We start from the raw sequence: 26,219 nt of genomic DNA, 5'->3' as shown, positions 1-26,219 counted from the left end.
CTTATTCCAAAGGCTCATTAATCCATTAGAAAAATTTTCGTGGTCTTATATGTAGGACCTGCAGTTGTCAGCTTCATGTATTAAACAAGCAAGAAATTCTCAAGGATGATGTATGCTGAACTTTAAGAAATCACACACACACACACACACACACACACACACACACACACACACACACACACACACACATGTGCCAGCTGGGACTCAGGAGATTGCTTAAAGATATCGGGCATGGAGCATAGATTTGCGATACAGCGTTTGGAGATACACTTATTGCATCTGCATGAATGCTTCGTTTCATTTCCTGTTTCTATTACTGCTGTAGATTTTGAGAAAGGATGTGAGCATCTAGGTTCCTGCTTTTATTTCCAAGAAGACTGGAGGAAAGTTTTAAAGTTCTGATGTACCGATTAATTCTTATAGTGTCTGTGTTTGTGTGTTTGTTGGTTGGTTGGGCGCACGTCATGAAACTGACACCCATGAGTCGTACAGCCCATGAGTTAGACACATACTGTAGCAAACAGGGCCTGTGAGATGGAAACACTAAGCCCTTTGTTGTAATGTCACACTCTATGGCTGTTTTTCCTGTCCTAGTACAGTGTTGAACCCATGGACCTTATCTGCCTCGTGTCGAACTCATGGGCTGTATGACTTGTGGGTTGTATAACCCTAGACCTTTTGTTTTTTCATTGTCAAACAAGTGGGCTGTATCACTCTTGGGTGTCAGTCTCGTGGAATGACTGTTTGTTTTACTGGTTGGAACTCTCTAATACCCCTTTCAGGTAATCGTGGATGCCGATAATAGGAGCAATAAGTCGTAAAATTTTGATTACATGAACGGATCGAGAGGAGTAAAAAAGTATGCATTATTTTGATGCTGCTTTTATGCGCATTATTGCAGCATGAGGAGTTGATCGAGAATACATGAACGCGTTTTACAACTTATGCGCACTAATATTCCACAGTTCGGTCAAAGGTCACTCGATTTCCCGCACAACCGCTGATTGCTGAGCTTGAGCGAGAGCTGTGCATACACGTGAGTATAATATCACCGGAAACATTACGTCATTATAGAGGCGTGCGCAGTAACCATGACAAAATATAATACTCCCGTATTTCGCACCGTTATATGAACGGGCGCTCGTGAAAGTAGTGCGCACTTCATAGGATATATGAACGCGATTTTGATTACTTCATCCGCATTATTTGGATGCGGATAATTGAACCGCGATTACCTGAAAGGGTATAAATCTTAATGTGCCATGATGGAAACCCCCTGTGTGCCATGTTACAGTATTCTGAGACAGGAAGGTGGTCATGCTTTGAGAAAGAATTCTGTTTTTCCAATTTGTATAACTCCTACAAATTTCTGTCCAGACGGGCATACTAGTAGGCAAAATTAAAGAGGAATGCCAAGCTTTGTTTCGATAGGAATTGTATGACTGATCTGTTTTCATTTTTCTTTTGAATGACCAGTTGCTACATTACTGTAAGGGCGTGACTTTTGCACATAAAACCGTGACAAAAACTTAGAATGTACGAGCAAACCTAGTTGGGAATGCCGCTTGATAATCAATCACCACATAGAATGCAAGCCGTATATGGGAGGAACAAAAGCACGAGAGACGCTTTCATTGTGCCGCGGGATTAGCAGTGATTAGTGATTTATCGATTGGTTTTGGCGGCTTTGTTTGTTGAGCAGAATATGCGAAGTTGGCACGCCACGTGCGAAAGTGGCACATAAAGAGTTAAATTGTGAGTGAGAAATCAGAAAAAAAAAAATGATTTCTCAGATTATAGTATGTCAGCCTTTAGTGGTGTGACAGAACAGAAACAATTAGGCCTACCACTCTGTTTTGCAGGAGAAGTGGATTAAAAAAAAAAAATCAAGATTGGATTTGATATTGGTATTAGAATTGACCCCATATAACAAACAAATTTGAGAACAAAACAAGATTCAAGTCATATGAAACATGATATCTGAGTGATCTATCATACCAATAAATATCCCTCGGGGTCCAAAGTGTGTCAACTTAAAAATATCATTGTTTATCCTATAAAATACAGAATGGTATCATACAAGCAGAGCAATGTCTGCTAAAAAAAGGCAAGATTACAGAGCTCTACAATGCAAACACTACAATGAATAGAATGTTTAATGCAAAGTTCTTCATGATATCTCACATGCTTTAAGGGGCGTGGAATTCCGAGAAAACGGCTTCGCAATACAATGCTATCATTTCTCGCTGGCTGCTTTTGGAGGGCAGTCATCCAAAAGAGGAATATCTATTATTAGGCTAAGCAACCAAGCATTTATACACTGTAGTTTCAATAGTTCAGTCTCATTTGTTCTGCTCTTTTTTTTTTTTTTGGGCGGGGGGGGGGGGGGGGGGGGGGGGGGGGGGTTGGGGGGGGGGGGGGGGGGGGGTCATGTTTGGCCTTTGATATTGCCTTGAATAAGTGGGTTATGTCCTGTGAAAATTTTCTCTTAATAACTTGCATGATACTAGGCCAAATGCATACAGTCATGCATTTAGACATGTACGTGTGTGTGTGTGTGTGTGTGTGTGTGTGTGTGTGTGTGTGTGTGTGTGTGCATGCAGACATACAAACCGAAACAGTACATTTATGTACATGTTTTAATACTTGCTTATGCACAAATGTACAGTTGTACACACACACATGCACACACACTTATGACTATAAATCTCTCTCTCTCTCTCTCTCTCTCTCTCTCTCTTATGTATACCTATTGTACATGTGTGTCTTCAGATAGAATAAGAGGGGAGATACATGTAGGCATGAAAGTGTCATTTAGATGTATGCCAATATGTATGTATACATACATGAAAGAGTTGATGTACAGATTGTATTGGTGCAATTGATGGGGAAAAAAAAAACAGTTTTTTTTTTCTGTGCAAGTAACGCTTCAAGACAAAAAAGTCCAAGCAAAACGGCAAGTTTCGGTGACTAAACTGCCTCCTCGATTAAGAATTTTGTGAGTCACAAATCACATTTCTGCGAAGTGCAGGTTAAAACCCATGCTTTATGGTGCATGAACAATGATTGTTAGGCAAATTATTTAATATAAATTACCAGATACGCATTGGATATATCACATCTCATTTAACTGGATTTTTCTCTCTTTTTTGTGTGTGTAATGGCAAAATGGTGGTGCAATTCGGGGATTATCATTATCAGTTATACTCTATACAATTTGATGAATGCCGTCTCGACTGCACACCACCGGTTGATAAATTGCCGGTATCGCTATGCTACAGTTGTCTGGCATTGCACACACAAACACACGCACTATCGGTGAAGAGTGTCGTGAACTTTTACCAGGCACCCTTTGCTGCTTTGGGGGGCGTGAAGTTACCAAGAAAGAACTCATATAGTCTAGTCTCTCACTTCAGACCCTGCTCTGCAGTCTTAAAGGAATTCCAGGCAGACGTTCGGTTCACCAATTTCTTTCAAGGAGAAGATTGAGTGTCGAAGGCCCAGATGTGAAAGTCTTTCGATGATTGTGACTAGTTTTGCTTACCAGGCAGCATGCATTATTTACATTTTCTTTTGATCTCATAAAGGTTGCTTGAACACAGACTACCAATATCGCTTTTGAAGTCCGTTACTTGGAAGTTGTAGTTTTAATGGATGGGGATATAATATCAGGCCAGGCTATTTATAGCACGTTACCACATATTTAATATGCGAGTCTTTCCAGGAAAGACAAGCTCATGGGTGAAATTCACCAGTGTGTCTCGTCCGCCAGACAGCATGAGGAAGAAATAGTGCCATAAAAACACATTTAAGGAAGCGGACAGGCAGCCCCTCCTCAGAGATCATTATCAGAGCACTGAATATCTACATGCCATTTTTCCTCGCTCTACAAGTATCTTCAAAGCTGCAGTCCAAGCTTTTCATTGCATTTCCTCTCTTATCAAGATTTATAGCGCTCTGGTGGGTATAGAGGGACAAGTCGTGGTAACTGATCAATTTGTTTAATATTTGATGTGCCAAAGATTAGGATAGAGCTAATGTCTCAGTGTTTGATTAGCGGCTAATGTGTTTAGTCATGATTCTTTTTTTTCTCTCCTTTCTTTGCCACTGGCATGATATTGTCCATGGTTCAATAGTGCGCGGAGTTGTTACCTGCAATGCTAGGAGATGGCCTGTAGTTTCTTTTGTACCATTTTAATTTATTAATCATAGTACTGTAGCTTCTTTTTGTGTCAATGTTTTTGTATGATCTTCTCCATATGTGATCTTTATTCATTATTTTCCATACAGTTATTATGAATCAATGTTTCAATGATTACATGTCACATTTTGTACCATTTATGTCACCCTTTGTTACCTGGATAGTTTGTTAAAAAAAAAGTCTTTTCTTTTTCTTTTTCTTTTAAAATTTTTTTTTTGGCTTATACCATGTCGTGCCTACTTTTATACTTTTGAATTCCAGGTAGGAAAAAAACAAAACAAACAAACAACAGTCTGGCAATCTATATTTAGGATTCTTAATCAGGAGATTTTCACGTCAGTGGGCTGTTTGCTCATAACTGGTTCAGAAGCATTGTGCAAACTTCCGCGTAATATTCATCACAGATCTGTAAGCTGTTCATTTGGATGTCACAGTAAGTGGAACAATGGTTGTTTTCATGTTTCTTGAATTGCAAAGTAGATTTACAACAGCAGCAGCAGCAACAACAACAACAACAAAATAACAACAAAATAACAACTGATTGATGAACAAATAACATCAGTGCTTGTATTTTTTTGTCACATGCAGGGTCTCAGCAGGGCTTGTCAAGCTTTCCAAGATGCTGTGATGCGCAGGTAAACCGGTAAACCTCCCATCTCAACGTTTGTGAAGACTTCCCCACACTCGCTGGGCAGGAAGAAGCGCCCTCGCTCTGCCATCACAGCCGCTGCCACCTCGGCCTCTCGTCGTCGTCGATCCTTCTCCCACTGGCCACCGTCGGTCATCTCCTGGCCGTCCATGGATACCAGCCCTCTCCGGCAGATCCACCAGTCCCCTTCCCCTCCAGCCGCCGCTGGCTTTCACAGACCGGTGGGGGAATGGGACGGGGCAAGGCGGAGTAAGGAGTATCAGTCTCCTTCGGACTCCAGCGGTCTTAGCACGATGGTTTTCCCAACCAGCTCTCCAATGCCTACCAGTAAGTCTTATCCCAGCTCAAGATCATTAAGAAGAAAATACATGCTAACATAGAATGATAGGTGATGACTAGCACCATTTCCAATAGCTTTATTCATTCTGTGTCACATATATTGGTTAGGCAGATACCCTGCAAAAATTATGCCTCCCCCCAAAAAAACTTCCAAGAATACATTTCAACAGACCACATTCAGTCATGAATGAGAGGTTGGCTTAACTCTGCTTTATTGACACACTATTTTTATACCCACAGTATACATTTACTTGTACATCTACTTTGAATGAATATTTGATAATAGATATGTGAGACAATCACAATGCATTTTCGATGAAAGATTTACAATGTAGAAATTGTACACCTTTCAACTCGGTCACAAAATATTTCTGCTTTAATATTACCATTTCTTTTTAGATCAAAGATATTAAAGTAAAATAAAAGGTCTGATGAAGGCTTACAAAGAGATTGCGTCATGATTTTGATGTGTTTTCTAGGATTGCTTTCCTTGGTGTGTCATGATTTTTAATGAATTTGCATGATTAGGTCCATTTTACATCAATACTTGCTATGCAAGCATAATGTTACAGTAAATTTCAGAGAAGTAGATGAAGGGCATTTTTGTACTTCATGACAGCTCACTTTGATTTGATACAAATGGATATATTTGCAAAACTGAATGTTTTACACTAGTTTGTATTTCATTCATATTTGTTTATTTGTTTGTTTCCTTTTATATGACCTTTGATCTTTATGGTCACATAATGTCAAAGAGTCTTGCTTGGTCCTTACAAATTTTTTCTGCGTATTTTCAAAACATTCTTTGATGATGCCATGTGAAGAGGAATTAATACCCAAATATAGGAACCAACAATGTATGTAGATTGAGTGACTGCATGTCTCGGTATAGTAGAACACATACATTGTAGTGAAGGTTGAGGAAAGTTACTGTAGAAAATCTGTTCTTGTAAAGTGTTCAATTTTCAAAGTTTCTGTGCTGCCAGCTCTGGATGAGAAGACAACAGTTTAAATCACTGTAGGACAATGGCATTTTCTACAAACTTTAGTAATTTGTTGTACTATAAAAATGATATTGCTGCATTTTTACTCAAACTGCATGCCATGTTGGGTACATCATTTTCCTTTGAGGGCAGACATGTCATGTCTACGGGTAGTTAAAAAAAAAAATCTAAAGGCTAGGGTTAAATTGATAACCCTAACACCAGTCCCTACCCTCCCTTGATTAAAATTAGACACTTTGTCCAAATAGTAAAGATTAACTTCTTACACACAATCCTGTCTTCTGACATTTTTAATAGATTATAACCATTGTAGTGTTTGTTGAAACAGGTGAACCCAAGTACATTTAGCTAGATGACAGTGAACTACTTCTTTTTCTTTCTTTAAAAAAAAAAAAAAATCAATCTATGCTGCTTATCTATATGGAAGAGCAATGATCCCATTTCTTGGTATGACAAGAAGGATAGTCAATATTGGCATTGTGTAGATGCCTGTTTACGAGTATCAGCTAATGTAGACTGGTAGTCAAATGAACATCTTGTTCAAAGTTCAGTTATACTGTAAGTGCTGTGTACTGGTACGTACAGTACATGTAACAATGTTCAACCCACTCTCACCCTATGCCACGTTTGCACGCCCGACTCAGTAGACGGCGTGCCAACTTCATAATATTCTGCTCAAACCCACAAACCGCCCAACCCAATCGATAAAACATCAAATGCCACAGTACAGTGAAAGCATTTCTCGCAATTCCGTTCCTCTTGCACATAGGGTAGCTTGCATTTTGCATGTGTATGTGGTGATTAACCAGCGAGCGGTGTTTCCAACTGGATTTGCATTTAAATTCTCAGTTTCTGTGACTGTTTTTTTCGTGCAAAAGTCATGCCTTTTACAATCATGTGGGATACTTGTATAACGCACTGGTCCACTTTTCAGTGCTCATGGCGCTTCAAAAATTGAAAGATATATATAACATGCACATGTTCAAACATGTCAACAAAGAAGAAAATGGCAAACAAAAAGCAAATATACCAAATAAAGAATACAACATATACCAATTAAAAATACAATATTGTTCTGAACATTAATGACATACAGCAATTACAGTCCTCAGTGTGAGAGGAACAGATAAGTTTTAAGTTTGAATTTGAATGTCTCTGTAGATGGCAGTTCCCGTAACTGAATAGGTAACTGATTAATAGCTATTAGTCATTTTAAAGAAAAACAATCATAGATTTGTCGTACAATACACATCAAAGCAAAGCTTGGCATTATCTCTACAACTTTGCTTTATTTTACAGAAATCTATAAAAGTTACATAGATTACATACAACAGAGTGATTTCCCAAACGATGACTACGTTGGTGTCTCAGAATAATGTGGCACACAGGGGGTTTACACCATGGCACATAGACAGGTAAAGCATAGACATATGCCTATTCCCACACACTGCATTTCATCCTGAGGGCAACAATTTGTAGTCATTATCGAATTTGATGCTAGCTTTGTTTGCCCTGTATGTATAACTCACCTTTTGTTATTTGCATTTCTCATATTAACCGTAACTAGACCAGGACCCAGTGAAGTGGTCGCGAGAAGAGGTCCACGCGTGGCTGAAATGGTGTCAGGAAGAATTTTCCCTGGATAATGTCAACGCTGATAAGTTCAGCATGAATGGGAAGGCTCTCTGTCTGATGCCGATGCAGGCGTTCAGGGACCGTGCCCCTGAGTGCGGAGACATCCTCTACGAACTCTTCCAGAAGCTATTTCGCAAAGGTAAACTGAATTTTCTTCACGCACCAAAGAACCAAAAAATTTTTTGCCTGCATGAAACTGCTGTGAATTTTGCGAGGAGCCAAGACTTGAAAAAGTAAAATGTACATGTATTGCTAAGTGAGAAAAGTTGTGTTTACACAATGCATTCAGTGGCCTTTTAACTGTGGGCAAACTGTAAAGAGTGAAATGCTAGGGTATGAAAATTTAAAATTGCTGAAATCAAAAGTCGAAAGAGTTGAACTCACGGATGGTATACTTGGAGGCTGAACCCCATAGAGAAATGAGCACAGTGCAACTCAGGGGAGATGTCATAATTATATTAAAAAAATAAATAAAGCCTCTGAAATAAAAAGAACTTAATCAAAAATGAGCTAAACTTAGAACTGAACTGAAGAAATATTAATTCTTAGGGGCTATTAAAGCTCAGCTGAGTTTGCTGAGCCCAATAGTGTGCATCTCAATGTGCTGATGAAAAAAAAAAAAAAAACCCTCACTTGCCAGGTCTTCATAGAATATTAGATCTCTCTCCCAAATTTATTTTCAGCCACATAATGCATTGCTAACAAACATTGTGAGTTCCCCCATTTGGTTTCATTTTCATTTGTGTTTGGTGTTTGAAATGAAATGAAATGAAATGAAATGAAATGAAATGAAATGAAATGAAATGAAATGAAATGAAATGAAATGAAATGAAATGAAATGAAATGAAATGAAATGAAATGAAATGAAATGAAATGAAATGAAATGAAATGAAATGAAATGAAATGAAATGAAATGAAATGAAATGAAATGAAATGAAATGAAATGAAATGAAATGAAATGAAATGAAATGACTCTTTCTCACACATTGTCATAGAGTGCAGATTTTATCACTCCAGTGGCGAGAGGGACCAGGCCAGACAAAGAAGCTCTCCAGACAACCAGCCATACTACGATGGCAGTAAAGGTAGCAGGACAGGTGAGGGAGCCCTTCATGTATTTTGGTTTTTGACAAAGGGTACATCCCTGTTTTCTAATGGTTTGAATGGAGCAGACACAAATATAATCGTAGTTGTACAGCCCCGGTCACACAGCACTCCACGTCCAAATCACGTACAAAAAGTTATGAAAATCTGGTCGACGTGGTTATAAGTAGTAACTTTTTGGTCAATTTTGGTTTGGCCGTGCTTTGTACGGGTATGGCCGTTGGCGGCTGTTCCACTGCTGAAGAACTGCCTAAGCACGGCTAACCATTCGGCCACGTGTATATACGCGGTAAAATCCATTTGTCAGCGATAAGCAGCTAAACACATGCTATTTCCCGTGATACCGACGCGTAACACGCGTCAGATGACCGTGCTCTGCCCGTGATGGACCGCTAAATTTTCGCGTCTTCACCGCGTCTCCCCAAGGTTTAGTCACTGCCAGAACACGGATTATCACGTGTGTTTCACGTGTGTTGCACGTCTTTACCACGTGTGCCGCCCGTGGTTGTCCGCGGAATAAAATTTTGAGCAGTTCAAAACTTTTTACCGCTTCCGAAGCAGTTCAGATTTTTCTCCTCGTCCTGCCACATCCATAAATCGATCGTAGCTCGTCTTAAACTCGACATCAACGCAAACAATATCGTCTGCTTCACGGGAGACCACTTTTTGACGTGTTTTGGCTGTGATTAAGCCGTAAAGCGCTGTGTGACCGGGGTTTACTCTGCAAGGCGACCCCATCAACATGCCGTGCATAAAATTACTTCATTTGCATAATTTATCATGAGATGATTACATTCGTATGCTCTTATCATTATGGATAATGCAAAGAGCGAGCTTGTGACTTGCCTTAAATTAGTTTTGAATATTTAAATTGTGATTGACCATGTCTCCCTTTAATACAAGTTTTCCAACATAATGCTCACAATGTGAGACGTATCTACAATTCATGTCTCGAGACTACTCGGGCAGGTGTCTGTGGGAAATGTGTGTTGTACCAAAATCAGTCTGTCTTCAATGGGTTAAAAGCATGTGATACACACTGTGTGGCTTGTCATAAAGATAGTGATGCTTTGACACACGAGGGCAGCCTTTTCTTTCTCCTGTGAACTATGATTTCAATTTTTATATTCTTCCCCCAACCCCGTTATTTTTTCAAATTTTTTTTTATTATTTTGTGTGTGTGTATGGGTTATGAAAACTTGGTAGATTATTCACCCTGATTCTCTTGCCCACAGACCAGCTCCGACTGGAAGGCATGTACCATGGCAACGCCGCTCAGACAGCAACCAGCTCTAGCCCTCGACTCCCAATCGACCTCTCTGCCCCAGGTTAATCACCTTTAACCTTCACTTTCACTTCCTGTTAACCCTTTCCATGCCAGGGGAGGCCCCTCTGTTAACCTTATCCGTGTCGGGACTTTGGAAAGTGTGTACTATGCTATTGGATTTTTTGTGCCAGTTCGCACTCAAAGTGCACAAAGGGTTAATGACCAGTGAACTGTACTTGATATGCTCTGGGCCACTTAATGATAAGCTATCAGGTTTACTTGGCATCAATGTAGGAATGATTTGAATCTTCTGGTCTTATGGTGACTACAGTGACGACCTGAACTTGAAGTTGAAATGTTTTTACACTGAAGGTGTTATTGACAAATGAAAAATGAGATTAGTATGTTAGGTTGATATGATATCTTCTGAAGGTTGAATGAGGTAATATGATGAAACAAGAACAGTGTGTTTGTAAATTAGGAGCTTGAATAATTCTAAACTCTGGGAGAATACTTCATAGAGATTCATGTTGAAATTGTGTGAATGATAAGGAGTCATTCAGTGATGTCATCTGATGCTGTATTTTTGCAAGCAGAATACTTTATACACCTTGAAGTAGATTTACAGTGACATAAGAAAAGGAAAACTATGTATCGTCGTTTTCCAAGAAGCAAATTCCACTATTTAGAAGATATACATTACATTTGCGTCATGAGAGACAATGTTTTGGTTTGTTGTTGATTTTTCAAACATCACTTATCTTGCAATATTTGCAATGGCGCTCACAATATACATCAAAGACACTGAGAGTTTAAAGAGCTTATCCGCTGTCTGTGACACATTAAATCATGTTGGTATGTAATGGTATTATCTTCACAGACAAATCCAGCACGCCTTGTAGTGATTCGGGCCACAGCTCACCTGACATGGCAGAAGACCTCCGCCTCCCGAACACAACATCGGCGTCGACGGGAACGTCCACTCACATCAGGCGGCACAATGCCCCGCCCATGATCACTCTGACGCCAACAAGTCGCGCCGCGAAGATGCGGATTTACGACAAGCAAATGCGTATATTGGGATGGAAGAATCTCCAAGACCCCCATGAGTTGGCCATGGATGATGACGTACCGGCATCGCCAACGAAGCGGGTCAGGTACGACTACCCGACGCACCAGCATAGCACCGCCTCAACCCCAGCTTCCATCTTCCCCCAGCTCAACGGACACATAGAGCTGAGGCACCGAACGGACGGGCTCCAACAGGACCGACATTCAGAAGGATTGCATCCCATGACAGCCTCCCGTCTCTTGGTGCGAAGGATGAGTTCGGACGATGGCTCTACCGCACACGGATCGTCTGCGAGCTACTTGACGGATCGCACCGGACCAATAGGCGTGGCTTACCACCAGGGTGCAGCTGTCCATGTTCCTTGCACCATCCCAAGTCTAGCCGGAGATTCAGCAGTGATGTCAAGACTGCAGCATAGACGGAACAGCACAGGAGGAACAGAGGGTAAATATGGTAGTTTTTTCTGATCTTCTTCTTTTCTTGACCCAAAATAAGCTATTTCAAAAGCTTCTTTTATTTAACTCCTGAGACAGCAATAAACTATAGCCTACAAGAGACTATCACATTTGTAATCAGTATGCATGCTGGACATGATGAAAATGTATAAACTTACTTCCATCTTTACCACAATATAGGGTTACCACGGCGACGAAGTGTAGACTTGGATGATGTTTTCCTCATGGATGATGATGCCTTTGAGACGAGGAAAGCTGCAGGTAATTCACTTCTTATTTTCTGTTGGTCTTTGTGTATGTCTCAGTCTGCCTTTATTTTTGCGACATTTTTTCTTTATCTCCTTCCCTGTCTATCTTTGTCTCTACCTGTTTTCTATCTCTCTATCTGTCGGTCTGTTTCTCTCTCTCTCTCTCTCTCTCCTTATCTATCTCTCTATCTGTCTGCCCCTTCTTTCTTTCTCTCCTTCCCTCCCTATCTGTCTCTTCCTTTTTTCTATCTTTCTATTTGTATTTCTATCTGTCTATCTATCTATCTACAATGTATCTATCTATCTATCTATCTCTATCTATCTATCTCTATCTATCTATCTCTATCAGTCTATCTATCTATCTCTATCTATCTATCTATCTATCTATCTCTATCTATCTATCTATCTCTATCTATCTATCTACAATGTATCTATCTATCTATCTATCTCTATCAATCTTTCTATCTATCTCTATCTATCTATCTCTATCTATCTATCTCTGTCTATCTATCTATCTATCTATCTATCTATCTATCTCTATCTACATACGTATCTATCTATCTATCTATCTCTCTCTATCTATCTATCTATCTCTATCTATCTCTATCTATCTCTATCTATCTCTATCTATCTCTATCTATCTATCTCTGTCTATCTATCTATCTATCTCTATCTATCTATCTATCTATCTATCTCTATCTATCTATCTATCTATCTCTATCTATCTCTATCTCTATCTCTCCTCTGTCTGTCCCTTCACTATTTTAATTCTTTAACTATTTTAACTGGTAAACTGGAACACTTTCTGTACATATTCCTAATCATGAAAAAAAAATGAACAGAATCTACTTATACAGAAGACCAGCTCATTTCTTATTGCAGTAGAAACTCAAAAGTGAAGAGATTTTCTCAAACTTTTGTCACATAATTTGCAAGGTCTGATGATTTGAAGACTACAGCCTTTACATCCCGAGACCTTTTATGTTATTCTCTATAGCAAAGCCAAACAGATATATTTAGCTCATGCTAGTGGGGAGTTTATCAGAAGTCGTGTTTGTGTGAAACCGAAAGTAATTGTGCTTTCTCGGTAAAGGGGAAACTTTGGCGGAAAGGACGTCCAGCCAAGATTGAGTTTCGCATCGCAGATTAGTTTTGAGAGTGCGGAAACATCCAGCAAGCTAGGGATGTCATTCTTTGAGGGGAAGTTTTACCGGTGTAATATACCAAATTGTTCTACTTTGTCATGAGATGTATAGGCATGGGCATTTTATTTTTCTCATTAGCTCATTTTATGGCAGAAGTCTAAAGAATATTTCTGGCGTGCTAACCAAATTATGTAGAATAGGGTAAATGTTACAAAGTGAACATTTATTTTTGTATTTATTGTCTGTGTTATTAAAGGACAAGTCCACCTTCATATACATGTGGATTTAGTGAATGCAGCAATATTTGTAGAACACATCATTGAAAGTTTGAGGAAAATCAGACGATCCGTTTAAAATTTATAAATTTTTATTGTAAAGTATCTACACAGACACTGCTGGATGAGAAGAAGTCTACTATAGTGTATGATGTCATATGCATACAACGATATAAGGAAAATATAAAGAGAATTTCACAAAATGTTACTTTTTGAAAAAAAGTGCACATTTCCCCGACTCGTCACTGACGTATGTTAAGGATAACATTATTCCCCTTGCCTTCTTAAAGAGGGAAGTCAAGTGTTCTTTTATTATGCGAGAAAAGGGACAATATCTTGAATTTTCTTTATATCGTTGTACACATGTGACATCACAAGCTTTAGTAGTCTTCTCATCCAGCAGTGACTAAATAGTAACTTCAAAAATTCATAACTTTTATATGGATTGTCCGATTTTCCTCAAACTCTCACTGATGTGTTCTACTAATATTGCTGCATTCACTCAATCCACATGTCTATGAAGGTGAACTTGTCCTTTAAATGCAGGATGTGTAGCATACCCCTAGATGTTGTTGTGCTATGTCCAACCTTCTTTTGCTGCTTATTGTACACATCTCATGACAAGCTGGTGACCCATTTTCAATAAATTGAATAGTTTTTTTGTTTTTATTTTTAAAGACTATTGAATGATAAATATTAAATCAATGTTATTTCTTCCCTCTGTTTTGTTTTGCTTTGTTTTGTGTTTTGTTGAGAACATTATGTACATGGGCAGTATAAATGGGTATGCTATGTAAACTGATGAATATCACATAAGTCAACAGCAAATAAACATTGATATTGATTTGTGAACATTGAAGGAGTCTAGATGATGTTCCATGACTTGAATTTTCATTCAATATTTTTTTTTTGAAACGTTCTTCTAAAAATAGGCAAGTTAGAAGAATGATTATTCATATGTGGTGTGAAAAGTGGGTCTGAATGGAGTAGACTACAATCTGGGCTGCAACAAACATGATGAGATAACAAGACAAGATTCCAAGAAATCCCCAGATGGAAGAGTTGTTTGTCGCAGATCCGTGGCGCACACCCCATGGGTAGGGTTTGGGGTTTGTAGCAGCAATACCGGCGTGTTCAGCGTTGAAAGTCAAGAAGTAAGCTCTTGGTGTGAGCTTCCCCTTTTTCCGTCTAGGCTTATGGATCCTGCTTGGCTTTGTACCAGTCTTCTGTTTACATCCTGAATTTTTTTTTTTTTTTCAGTATGAAAAAAAAAAAGCAGAAGAGCAGAAACATTATGCAGCAGTCCAAAATCTACATCGAAAGGTACACGGTACAGTAAACACAAGTCCCAGAACACTGCATACACGTATGCCGTGTTTATTTAGCAAGTCTAGTTTTTCACATATTGGGACTTCCCAACACTTTCACAAGTCCCAACGATTTGGCGAGTGGTTGAATTCACAACTTGGAGTGCAGTAGTGAATGAAGACGATGCATGCACATTGAATTCATGGCGGGATTAGAGTTGATATTTTTGCATGTTGTTGAATTCGCGAGTAGCACTCGACTCTCAAAATTTGCAAAAATAAAACTCGGCGAAATGTACAACATACACAGTAGTTCATGCTTTGATGGGCTAGCCATTAGTTCAGCCGTCAAGTCACATTTTAGTGGATTGCTGCTATTTCTCATTGTTATAACTTTTACTATTCTGTGTTAATGTTTGTTGAGGTTGTAGAAACTATATAGAGTGTTTACAATGTTGCACACAGTCAAATGGGCTCCCTACTGATAAGAGATCGCATTTTATTTGCCATTAGAACATGGGCCTTCATTTACATTTTGTTGAAACTCATTGATGTTGACCTTTAACCTTCTCTGCACAAAGTACTTTCCAAGTTATTTCTAAACATTCCATGAAATAACATTAATGCTATACCTTATGAAATTTAAGGCAAGAGATCATTTCAGCCAAAAAAGAGGTGACCTTGACCTTTGACCTATCAGTTCATTTAACAAAAATGTTGATGTATTTCTATCCTAGAGTTTCCCCTCTAAAATTACATCTTTACCTCAAAAGTACTACCACACTTACCTGTGACATTGACCTTTTGACATGTCAACGATATCGTGTTCATTAACATGATTGTCAATTTATCACGTTCCTGTCCACCAACTTACATCATCACGAGACATTCTTAGCTGAACTGGTTGTCTGGAAAGTGTGTCTTCCTTTTTTTTTTTTTTGGGGGGGGGGGGGTATAGTGACCTTTGCCTTTATACCCTACACTACAACAATTTCTAGAAAAAATATATTCTCACTGGGCATTCCCAGATAAGTTCAGCTAAAAAGAATGTTATTAGTGATTACGAATTATTGAATGTTAATAGAAAGAGCTTGGCAGTTTCAGGGTATGTAAAGGGTTAAAGGAGCTAAAGGGTGTGTTTATCTCAAAATTTTCTAAAGCATAATCACAATCCCAGATGCATTTTAGGCATTTGGGGGCGATAGATAAACAAACACACATGCTTTCAGTCACATTTAGAAGCACAGACTTGAAACGGCAAAGATGTCGATACAGAGTGATTCAGAAGCAACTGTTTGTGGTTTGTTTTAATAGGTGGTCAGATAGGTGTTTTGCATTCATAGACTATTTTCTTGACGTAAGATCTCACAATATTTTTCATTCGTCATCATCACCTATTTTTTCTGCATTAAAGAAGGTTGACATGCAAAACAAGAGTGACTGTCTACATGAGATCCAACATGCTTCAATAATTGGAATAGTGATTACCAGTGGCTTTCTGGGATATATGTCCTCTTTTCCTCTTGCCTCGATCTTCTCTTGTTGATGTTAGTGTAGTTTGGGGATTTTCTTTTAAGATTCTCCGTGTCATTACCTGTGGCTGAGGTTCTTTGGAATCAAGAACTTCTGAAATTTTATGAAACAGGATATTGGTTAGTTGTAAAACACTATGCCTGAGGTTTCCATCACTTACTGCATTCCGGTCGTGAAACATGATGCAGTATTAAAAGTAATAGAGGTATTCCCCATTTTCCACATCACAACTCTCCCCATTTGACAACATGAATTTTTACATCATACCCGGTTTCCTAGGAATTGAAACCAATCCTAGGCAGGATGTACAAAGGATCTAGATGTAACTGCTGTCCGGTGATATCTGAGCAGTTCCTTCGTCACCAAAAGTAGATTTTTTTAAAAATGTATTTATGTGTATGGAAAGAAATTAAAAGTAATCTGCAAGCCAACATTGATCACTCAGTAGTATGTATTGTATGTTTATCTTGTGGGGATTTTCCTAGATCAGTTTCTTCGGATATATTTCACACACTCCACAGATTCTCGAAAGAGAAATTTTGAAGAGGGTGTTATTTGTACTCTTCATATTATTTGATAATTCAGTGAAGATCAACATAATGAAATTTTTATTGTCTTTTCCCCATCCAACTTTTTTCCGTATGACTTCATGTTAAATTTGTGACTGCCTTTTGCTATGTCATATAAATCCCTCAAAATAAGTTCTGCAATTAAAGTTTGATATATCATGTTTCTCTTATCCCAGCATTATCTTCATTAAATATGACATCATAAGAAAGCCTGATTAATTATCTTTAAAATGACACCTCACTTGCTCTGATTGGGTGTTCTTGTCATGTGCAAAACAGCTGAGTATGGGGACAGATCAAAAGTGAAAAGTCACAACAATTCTGCTATTGATAATGTACAGTTTTGATGGAAAAAGGCCACTGGAATAAGCAATGTTGAAATGAGAGCACTTTCAAAAACTCCAATTTTCTAAACTTTAGATGACTGTTTGGTCAACCTTTATGTTTAATTTCAATCTGCAGATACTACTGCAGTTTTTAATTCATGGATGAAGCCTGGAATGTAATGATAATCTCACAATGCATTCTTTTCATGCACATTCCTTCCTTGGAACGACAACACAAATGGGAATTATACCGTTTGACATAACACGTTTGCTCTATTTTGCAACATTTCACATTTGACCTTTCCTCATACTCAGTCCTACTATGCATTCCAGGAATGCATAATGTAAACTTAAAAATAATATAAAGTTTTGGTACCTCAAAAGTTTCCCTGAGTTTCCTTGTCTTAGTTTGTGTTTGAGGGTCAAGTACTTTTCATATAACTAACACTGTGAGACTTACTCGCCCCAAAGTGCTCTCATGTCTTAGTAATCATGCACTAATGGTTTCGTACAATACGTGTATATTGATTGTCGCGGTACCGCGTTGAGTCCAACTAACGGCTCATTCGAATTTTTCAGAGCCCGCTCTGCTCTGGTACGAAACCATTATTGCATGTTTACTGAGACATGAGAGCACTTTGGGGCGAGTAAGTCTCACAGTGTTAGTAATATGAAAGGTACTTTAACCTGAAACACAAACTAAGACAAGGAAACTCAGGGGAACTTTTGAGGTACCAAAACTTTACATTATCTTTAAGTGAGTTGTCATTGCAAAGAAAATTAATCAGGCTTTCTTATGATGTCACATTTGAATGAAATGATGTAGTTTTAAGAGAAATATGATACATCAAATTGGAATTGCAGAACTTTTTTTGAGGGGTTGATATATATATTGACGTAGTTGATGGGGTGTGGAGAAGAAGACGTGTTGGTCATGGTAATGAAGTTTACCTTTTCTTGCCCCTGCTGGCAGTCCTGTTTATTATGTCACAATCTTCTTTCCCATTTCTGCTTCATCACTGCTCTTAAATTTTATTTCGTTCTTATGTCATGCTGATTCGAAATTGGCATGGGCCTTTGTACTATATGTCGGCACGTCTGAAATGCCACATTGATCGTAATAATGATGATACAAACCATAGTAATTTTTTTTTTTTTAATAATGAACACTAGAGAAGCTGTCTAAGAGCTCAGACCAAGTTGTCTGTTCTTTTTAATCAGTTATATATTATTTGAATAAGACTGAAAGTTGTAAAAATTGATTTAATTGCAAAATCAAAGCATTTGAGTGCTTTTCAGTCTGATTGTAGGATATTTCATTGTGTGGTGTGGTGTTTTTTTACATACATTTTTTTTATACACTTTGTACATTTTGCTGATTTATAAACGGAAATGAGTTTGTGTGTGTATGTGTGTGTGTATGTGTGTGTGTGTGTGTGACGTGCCTTTAAACATACATGTACATACCATGTATGATATCTTTTCTATCTGTTTGTACATTCTATGTCTTTATGTTTATGTATACTATGTATGCACATTTATGTTTGTGTGTTCTTGTATGTGTAAGGGAGAATTCATGTGTGCTGGGCTGTTTGTATGTACACCTTTGTATTAATGTGTGTTTGCATGGTCTGTATATAGGCCTACTGTACATGTCCAAGCATGTTTTCTTTGTTGTCTATTGTGTAAGTTTTATATCTACAATAGTTTATATAATTTGATTGTTTCTAGTGTGTATATTTATGTATCCACACAGCTGCACTTACAAACATACACATACACATACACATTGTATATGTATTTGAATATATTCAGAATGTACATTTATGAACCATTTTGTTATTTGCCATTTTAACCCGTTGAGTGCGGACTGACATTGCTACAACACTCATTTCCCATAGACACCTGCTTGCATATACATTGTACTCGGACTTGTCTTCAATGGGTTTAATTGATCATAATTCTATTTTCTTTGTGTGTCTTGGAAACTCAGGCGGAGATTGTCGTCTGCTGTGGGACTTTCTGGTCCAACTCCTAAAGAACAAGACCTACACTCCATACATCCGCTGGGAGGACCAGAACCAACGCGTCTTCCGGATCCTAGACCCGGTCCAGATAGCCAACCTCTGGGGTCTGCAGAAAAACAGGACCAACATGACCTACGAAAAGCTGTCGAGGGCGCTGCGCTATTACTATAAGATGGGAATCTTGCAGAAGGAGCAGGGGCAGAAACTGACCTACAGGTGCGTTGGACATGTAGTCCCATGCATGCTATTTCATGTTGGGAGGGAATTTTAAATTACTAGAACCAGATGAGATTGTACTTCAGTACAGAATACGAAGGATCAGAGAATCTCGGCAAGCTTCATAAGACTGCAAATAGTCCTTTGTGTAATGTTAGATGTTTTGCGGAGTGATTTCGTTCAAATCTTTACTAAAGTTCATAATTTGTTAAGTAAATTTTCAGGAACCTCAAAGCAGTAGTTAGGAGGAATTCATTATTCAGAATCATTAGGTAGTGATGTCATACTGAGAGAACAGTGTCCATTGCGTGATAGTGTCATGGATGCAAGTGAGTTTGTGTATTAACTCTTGACTATTAAAGTCACCTCTTACGACTGATGCGCATTTTCGTCGCCTTGTACCAAATGCTGAAGGTCCATTAGATTATTTTGAATCATGGCTTTTACCAGAATGTAAAAAAAAAGGACCTGATGATTTTAGCTAGGACAATCTCTGATGTTGATTCAACTTCATAACTGAGTTTTATGTTCTGTGATGATGTATGGGTACAAGAAAGTTGAAGGCAACACATCAGTGTATTGAGTATCTTTCTTTTTAAATCCCTCCAACATATCTCATACTCAAGGTTCCTACAAGATCCTAAAGACATTGCAAACAGTCAGAGATTCTCAAAGTTGAGTCGTAACAAGGACACCGTGGACCACCACGACGTTGATAGGTCTTCGCCATCGTCGACGTCACCTCCCGTCCATGCTTTCCCCTCGGCATCATCATCATCCTCCCAGTCTGCTAGTGCTGCGTTATCATCATCGTCACTGCCTAACTCGTCGCTTCCCTCATCGATTCCCTCATCAATCCCGTCATCATCAATTTCCTCTCTCTTGTCCTCCTCAAGTCACGACCAAAGAACGTCTTGCGAATTCTGGTCTCGTGGCCAGTGATGGCCGACGCATCCATGCCAGCAGCCCATGTCAAAGGTCATCGCATGCCGCCCCATCCATCTCCACCTCTTCCACCCCGGCAACTCTACCAAGTGATCCCGTTGCCTTGGCAACGCATCAGTCTATTGAGGGTGTGTCTATGATGGCCTTGACCTCTCCATGGCCTACAGGTGGACTTGTGTCAAATGCTGAAAGTCATCCAGTGCAGGGATTAAAGGTCAAAGAGGAACCAAACAGCAGGTCAAGCTCACCTGGAACACAACATGAAATATATCACATCTAGCTGTTTGACGTCTGTCAGCCGCCATGTACATAAATGTTATGTTCTGTACATATCGGGGCAGATAATTTATCCTAGTGTTGATATTAATACAGCTGACTGTCGTAATTTTGTTGGGCTATGTTGGTCAATATTTTGAGTTACTATGTATGCCCTCATGAGCAATTTCAACATCAGAGCTCCAAAGCAGATGAAACTGAATGATTTCCTTTTTTTGAACCAAATTTTATTTAGCCTATCTCTGTACACCAAACACAGCATGCCTACGGTTGCATGTATATTTATGTGGACTTATTCTATGTAGCATGTTGAGTCAGACCTGATAAGGCTTACCCCTAATTTTGCTGTGCATGCTCATCGCTGCATAGGTTGCCATAGTAATTTCCCACAACAGCCAAAAATTTCATCTGTCAGAACGCGTAAAGAGGGAAATGTTATTCTGCTGCATAACATTTTGTAAGTTGTTATGGCTTTATTCACCTCACAATGTGTAGAGGCAGCCTTCATTTATTTTTTGGGTTTATGTATAAATTATACATTATTTTTCATTTCAGAACAATTTGTGGTGTGTTCCGATTTGTTGTCAACTAAAGCCCAAGAGATTGAATAGGGGAGAGTTCATGAAGTAGAAATCACTCTTAAGTGACTGTCAAGTGTAATTGTGGTGTTTGTACCCACCAAAATATGCCATACATATATAGGGTAGTTTTAGGAGTCAGAAAATTTACCTTAGTGAGTATCACATGCACTCCTTGGCCAATGAAAGGTTCACTGCATACATATACATAAGGATTGAGTAAATGCAGCAATGTTAGTAGAACATGGTTGGCCCGATTCATTCGCTCCCCACATGGGTACATTCGAAAACCACAAATAGCACAGGCCAGCGAATATGTGCATGGAAGTGCACACACATTGGTAATGGTCAACTCAAGTCAAAATTCTTTAGTTTTGTGTGTAATAGTAATAAAGCTGTACAGAATTTGTTACGGAGATTCTCAAATATATACGAGCTGGGCCATCCTTCCCCACTCTTGAAGTATCATGAGCATCAGTGAATGATGACAATGATTAAACCATTGAGGACGGTCTGATTTTGCTACAACACGCATTTCCCATAGGCAGTTACCCAGGTATACTCGGGACTTGTCCTCAACAGGTTTAATTCTTCCTCAAGAAGAAAATCTTGTTTTTAAGTCACCAACATTTGACAGAGCACATACATACATAATGTGTATATGTCTGTGTATGCGTGCACACATATGCTTTGTTGAACAACATGTAGTATACAAATGACTCAATTTTTGCTTCCCTTCAATCTAGAATTTTATTTTCAATGTGACACAGATCCTATTCCCAGACCCAGGCCATCCCAATAAAGTGGCAGCAACTGTATTACTACTCTTTTTACAGAAGACAAATCCCAAGAGCTTTACCATACCTCCAGATTCCCAGTTTATTACAGTGTTTGCAGTGATTTTTAAGTAGCAGTAAATTACATCAACTACTTCAACGCTCACATGTGATTGGTCACTTCCAAGATGTTGCTATGGTTACTACACTCATGGCAACAACTGGCAGCAATGGCAGCTTTTTTTTCTTCTTCTTCTTCTTTTTAATGAAGTGGCCCATGGTTTTAATTCTGTGCATGTGGACATGCTCTTTCCATAGCACACAGTTTGGTATATGAATGAGGTATACAGCAGAACTTCATTTTGAATATAGAAAGGCGATATCGTTATGAGAAGATCCTCTTATATGTAACAAGGTGGTTTTACAGCTCCCAACTCTTTATATTTCTTTGTTTTTTGTTTTTGTTTTTATACCCTGATACACTGAGAAGCCTAATATAACAAGGTAATTGTCACAGTTTTAATAGTTCCTCATTATAAGGAGGATTCCCTGTACCTTACAGTACCAGTAGAAGTAATCTTCACCTGAGAACACACTCGTGTAATTGGAGCAGGTTAATTTGGAGCTCTCTTGAATCATCATGATGAAACAAAGAACAAAAACAAATGAAGAGTTTGATCAAAAAGGAGTTAACTCCATTCTTGGAAAGTTGAAAGAAGTTGTTGCCTGCCCGGCAGATGGTTCCTAAGGCTTGTAAGCTCAGAAAATCAATTTAAAAAACAGACAAAGAAAGAAATAAAAACAAAACAAAATTGATGCTTGCATCATATGAAAGAGTTTTGAAAACTGTCAAATTACATCATAAACAGAAAATTCGATTTTACGGGTGAAATTTCATGCTGTGGCCTTTCTGACAGGCTGGTGACAATTTGCGATTAAAGCTGCTAAAACTCAAAGGAAATCATTAGAAAGAATTGGATATTTGTAATCATAACTTCAAGAATATTTTTTGTTATGTTGCAAGTGAGGTATCAATGGAGTGGTTTTATCTCGGTCTATCGGATGATGGACTTTGAAAGGGTTGGAAATGGTGCCTAGCCCATTTGAAATCAAACTCTTCATGCATTTTGAAAACTTATCGTTGCTTTATGGTAAATATATAGTTGAAAAAGAAAAAGAGACTTGTAACGCTAGTTGAATACGTCATGATACAGCATGGTGTGTGAGGTTTGTGTGGAGACATCAAACACTCAGCTCCTGACAAATTGAGTTAATGCTCTTCTGATAACCTGATATCAGTTTGTTTCTTTATTACTCCTAAACTGCAAAATGTGAAATAGCCATACATTTAAGTTGAAAAAAAAAAAAGTTGATATACTGTCTACACCATGTTCAGATATATTTTGTGAGCATAAAATTATTTCATGAGTTAGGACTGCCTAGCACCAGACAATTTTCAAGTGATGGCATTTGTGATTGAGAATCAGTGTAAAAAAGTTTTAAAAAAAATGAATAAATAAGTGGTGTTCCCTTTCATGAGGCAAAGTTAGCAAATCCCACAAAGCAGACAATATACATTTGTAATTGTCACATGGGAGGCAATATTGTGGTGGTTTTGCCATTCTGCGTTATAATTGTCCTCTTGCAGAATTTGTCAAAAACCACCACAAAATGTGTGGCATATACATTATTTATTATTGACAAGTATTGGTGATATTTCTATCTTTTTTTTGTTGTTGTTTTTGTGTTGAGTGTGAAACAGTCAATTTTATATGCCATCAGACAAATGGATGTACGTTCTTGTTTTGTCAGACGCTTGTAAAACGTCTCCCATTGTTCTTTCCATTTGAAGTTGAAAAGTGAATGAGAGGGAATGGGAAAATAATTATTGTGATACAGGGTGCAATATTTTAGCAGATGTTAACCTATTTTTCTCCCGTCATGTTTTTCGTGAAGTTACGGGATGCGCTGAAGTTAGAGTCGTCGTGGAGTATTTGGTGAGGAGAATATCATTATTCCTTAATGCTCTGATATTATAAATGATGATTTTTTCTTTGTCAGTCATTGTAATAGCTTGGGGAAAATTTAGAGGGATTGTAAACTGAAATAGAAATTTGATATGTAAAGAGAAGTTGCAATGTAAATAAATATTGACAGAAATCACATCAGATTGTATGGAATGGAATTAAATTGTGTTTATGGCCTGTAATCAGGTCTACTCTCTACTGCACTTTGAATCTGACTTTTGACTCCTTTTTGGTATTTTGTCTTGTTTTTAGCCTCAATATGATTCCAGGGCCCAGGTGCAATAAAAAATGCATTCAAACATAAGTAAAAGAAAAAAAAATCAAGCATAAGTCAGGTATTATCCAATCAGGATTGAGTATTCAGAGTCTTATGTTTGATTTTTGACTTATGTTCGATCTCAACTTTTATGCAATAGGGCCCAGAGAACCGTTTCGTGAGAGCATTTCAAATTCAAAATATCACAAATTGCCATGATTGCAAGTACCGTGGTAGTGAGATAAATAGTCGCAGCTGATTGGTCATATGCCTGCTGTTGCCATGGTTACTGCAATTATTGCAGCTTGCAGCGAAGGAATACCACTCAATAACATCTGTCCTTGTCACATATTTGTGATATTTCTGCCAGTCTATCTGTATGGTTTCTTTGTGTGTGTGTGTGTGTGTGTGTGTGTGCGTGTATGTGTGCAGGGGCGGATCCAGGAATTTCATAAAGGGGAGGTGCCTTAACAAAATTAAAGGGGAGCTCATGCCCCTCCTCCCCATTTTTTTCTTTAGTTTATTTCTTTTGTTTTAACAAAAATAAACGGGGGTGCACCAGATGTGTGCCCCCACCTGGATCCGCCACTGATGTGTGTGTGTGTGTGTGTGTGTGTGTGGTCTGTTTCTCTGTCTAAATTTGGTTTTAACTCAAAAGAGCAGTGATTATATTTATCTTCATATTCATTGCGAGGATGATATCATGTGGCAGAGAAGACAGTGGTATGGTGCTGAACTCCTAAAGGGGAATTCCAGACCCGTTGATATAAAAGAGATTTTGAAAAGAAACGGTACATTTTGTAAGCAATGGAAACTTTATCAAAATGGGATAAAAATGAGGGAACTTATGAAATTGTGAAGTTACACTAATTTTGTGCAAAACAGTTCTCGAACAGAAATATGAATATGCAAATGAGCTGATGATGACATCGCCTCATAATTCTCCATTGATCGTGTACTAAAAAAACTACGAAAATTCAGATTTTCTGCCATAAAAGTGTAAAACAATGTTATTCCATGTTGTATAAGTTCAAAATAATGATCAGTTCGATATGTTACGCTTTGACTAAAGCATGATTGTCTTCGAACAATCGACACAAAACAAAACCTGGAAGGTTCAAGATGGTGTGCTTAAACTATCATGGCAAGTTGTGGGGCGATGACATCACCAGTTTACTCATTCAAACACAGAAGAAATTTGTTAATTATTGCCCAGCCCTGAATTACACCGTATCAGGGCAATTACCCTCCTCCCCCCCCCCCCCCCCCGTTAATACTGGTTAGTGATAAGGTTAAAGTTAAGAGTAAAGATTCGGGTTAAGGTTAGGATTAGGTTTAGAGTTCGGATTAAGGGCTAGGATTAATTTCAGGATTAGGATCAGGGTTAGGATCAGTTGAGGGGTCTGAGATTACACAGGGGGTAACTACCCTAGACCCCCTGAATTACACTTGAGTGTCGTCCACTGTGTAGGACTAGGTGCTTTTCACCTTCTCCTCTCACTAGTCTTCCGTTTTTTGCTCTCTTTTTTTTTACACCCAACCATCCGATTTAGCCAAAACATAGACGTAAATTGTCCAACCCGTATTGAGAGCGATCACGTGAAACGTTTAACAAGTGTCGCAACCTCACGTGGCAAATTTCGCAATTTATCATTTCTTGCCAAACTAGATCAAATACAATCGTAAGGCCGAGATCACCTAATGATAATACGAAGGGTATCCGTTCAGCTCGGAGTGACTCTGTGCTTCTTGACAAGTGATAGTCAGCTTCGTTTGGTATAAAATACATAAGAAATTAGCCTCCACTGGCTGAAAATAAGTTGAATAGACTAAATAACATACATGGACATATGAAAAAAATATGAAATATTAAAAGAAGAAAAACTGTGCACGTGCTGCATGAAAAAAAAAAATCTAAAATTCTAAATCTTCAGAACGTATCATTCACCTTTTACAAAATGATACTGTAATCATTGTAGATCGAGAGTG

General features: G+C 38.4%; 1 protein-coding gene across 1 annotated transcript; it reads left to right on the top strand.

Moving 5' to 3' along the window:
• Nucleotides 1-5,086: 5,086 nt before the first annotated feature.
• On the top strand, nt 5,087-20,314 carry LOC139723589 (transcription factor ETV6-like). Its single transcript, XM_071634823.1, has 8 exons — nt 5,087-5,177; nt 7,761-7,967; nt 8,824-8,925; nt 10,168-10,260; nt 11,080-11,715; nt 11,907-11,987; nt 19,123-19,372; nt 19,999-20,314. Exons 1-8 carry the CDS (start codon nt 5,144-5,146, stop codon nt 20,312-20,314), a joined length of 1,719 nt encoding a protein of 572 aa, XP_071490924.1. The 5' UTR covers nt 5,087-5,143.
• The last annotated feature ends 5,905 nt before the right edge of the window (nt 20,315-26,219 follow it).

The sequence above is a fragment of the Diadema antillarum genome, unplaced genomic scaffold (genome assembly GCF_040938485.1).
Source record: "Diadema antillarum isolate AM-2024a unplaced genomic scaffold, OU_Dant_1.0 scf00000194, whole genome shotgun sequence".
Classification (NCBI taxonomy): Eukaryota; Metazoa; Echinodermata; class Echinoidea; order Diadematoida; family Diadematidae; genus Diadema; species Diadema antillarum.
The sequence above is the reverse complement of the archived record's forward strand: the minus strand, read 5'-3'. Positions and strand labels throughout refer to the sequence as shown.

Bases quoted from the DNA above. Each gene is read 5' to 3' on its own strand.
- LOC139723589 (XM_071634823.1), top strand. From the start codon at position 5,144: ATGGTTTTCCCAACCAGCTCTCCAATGCCTACCA. The intron at 8,926-10,167 runs GTGAGGGAGCCC...TCTTGCCCACAG, and splicing joins CAGTAAAGGTAGCAGGACAG to ACCAGCTCCGACTGGAAGGC. The intron at 19,373-19,998 runs GTGCGTTGGACA...CTCATACTCAAG, and splicing joins GGGCAGAAACTGACCTACAG to GTTCCTACAAGATCCTAAAG.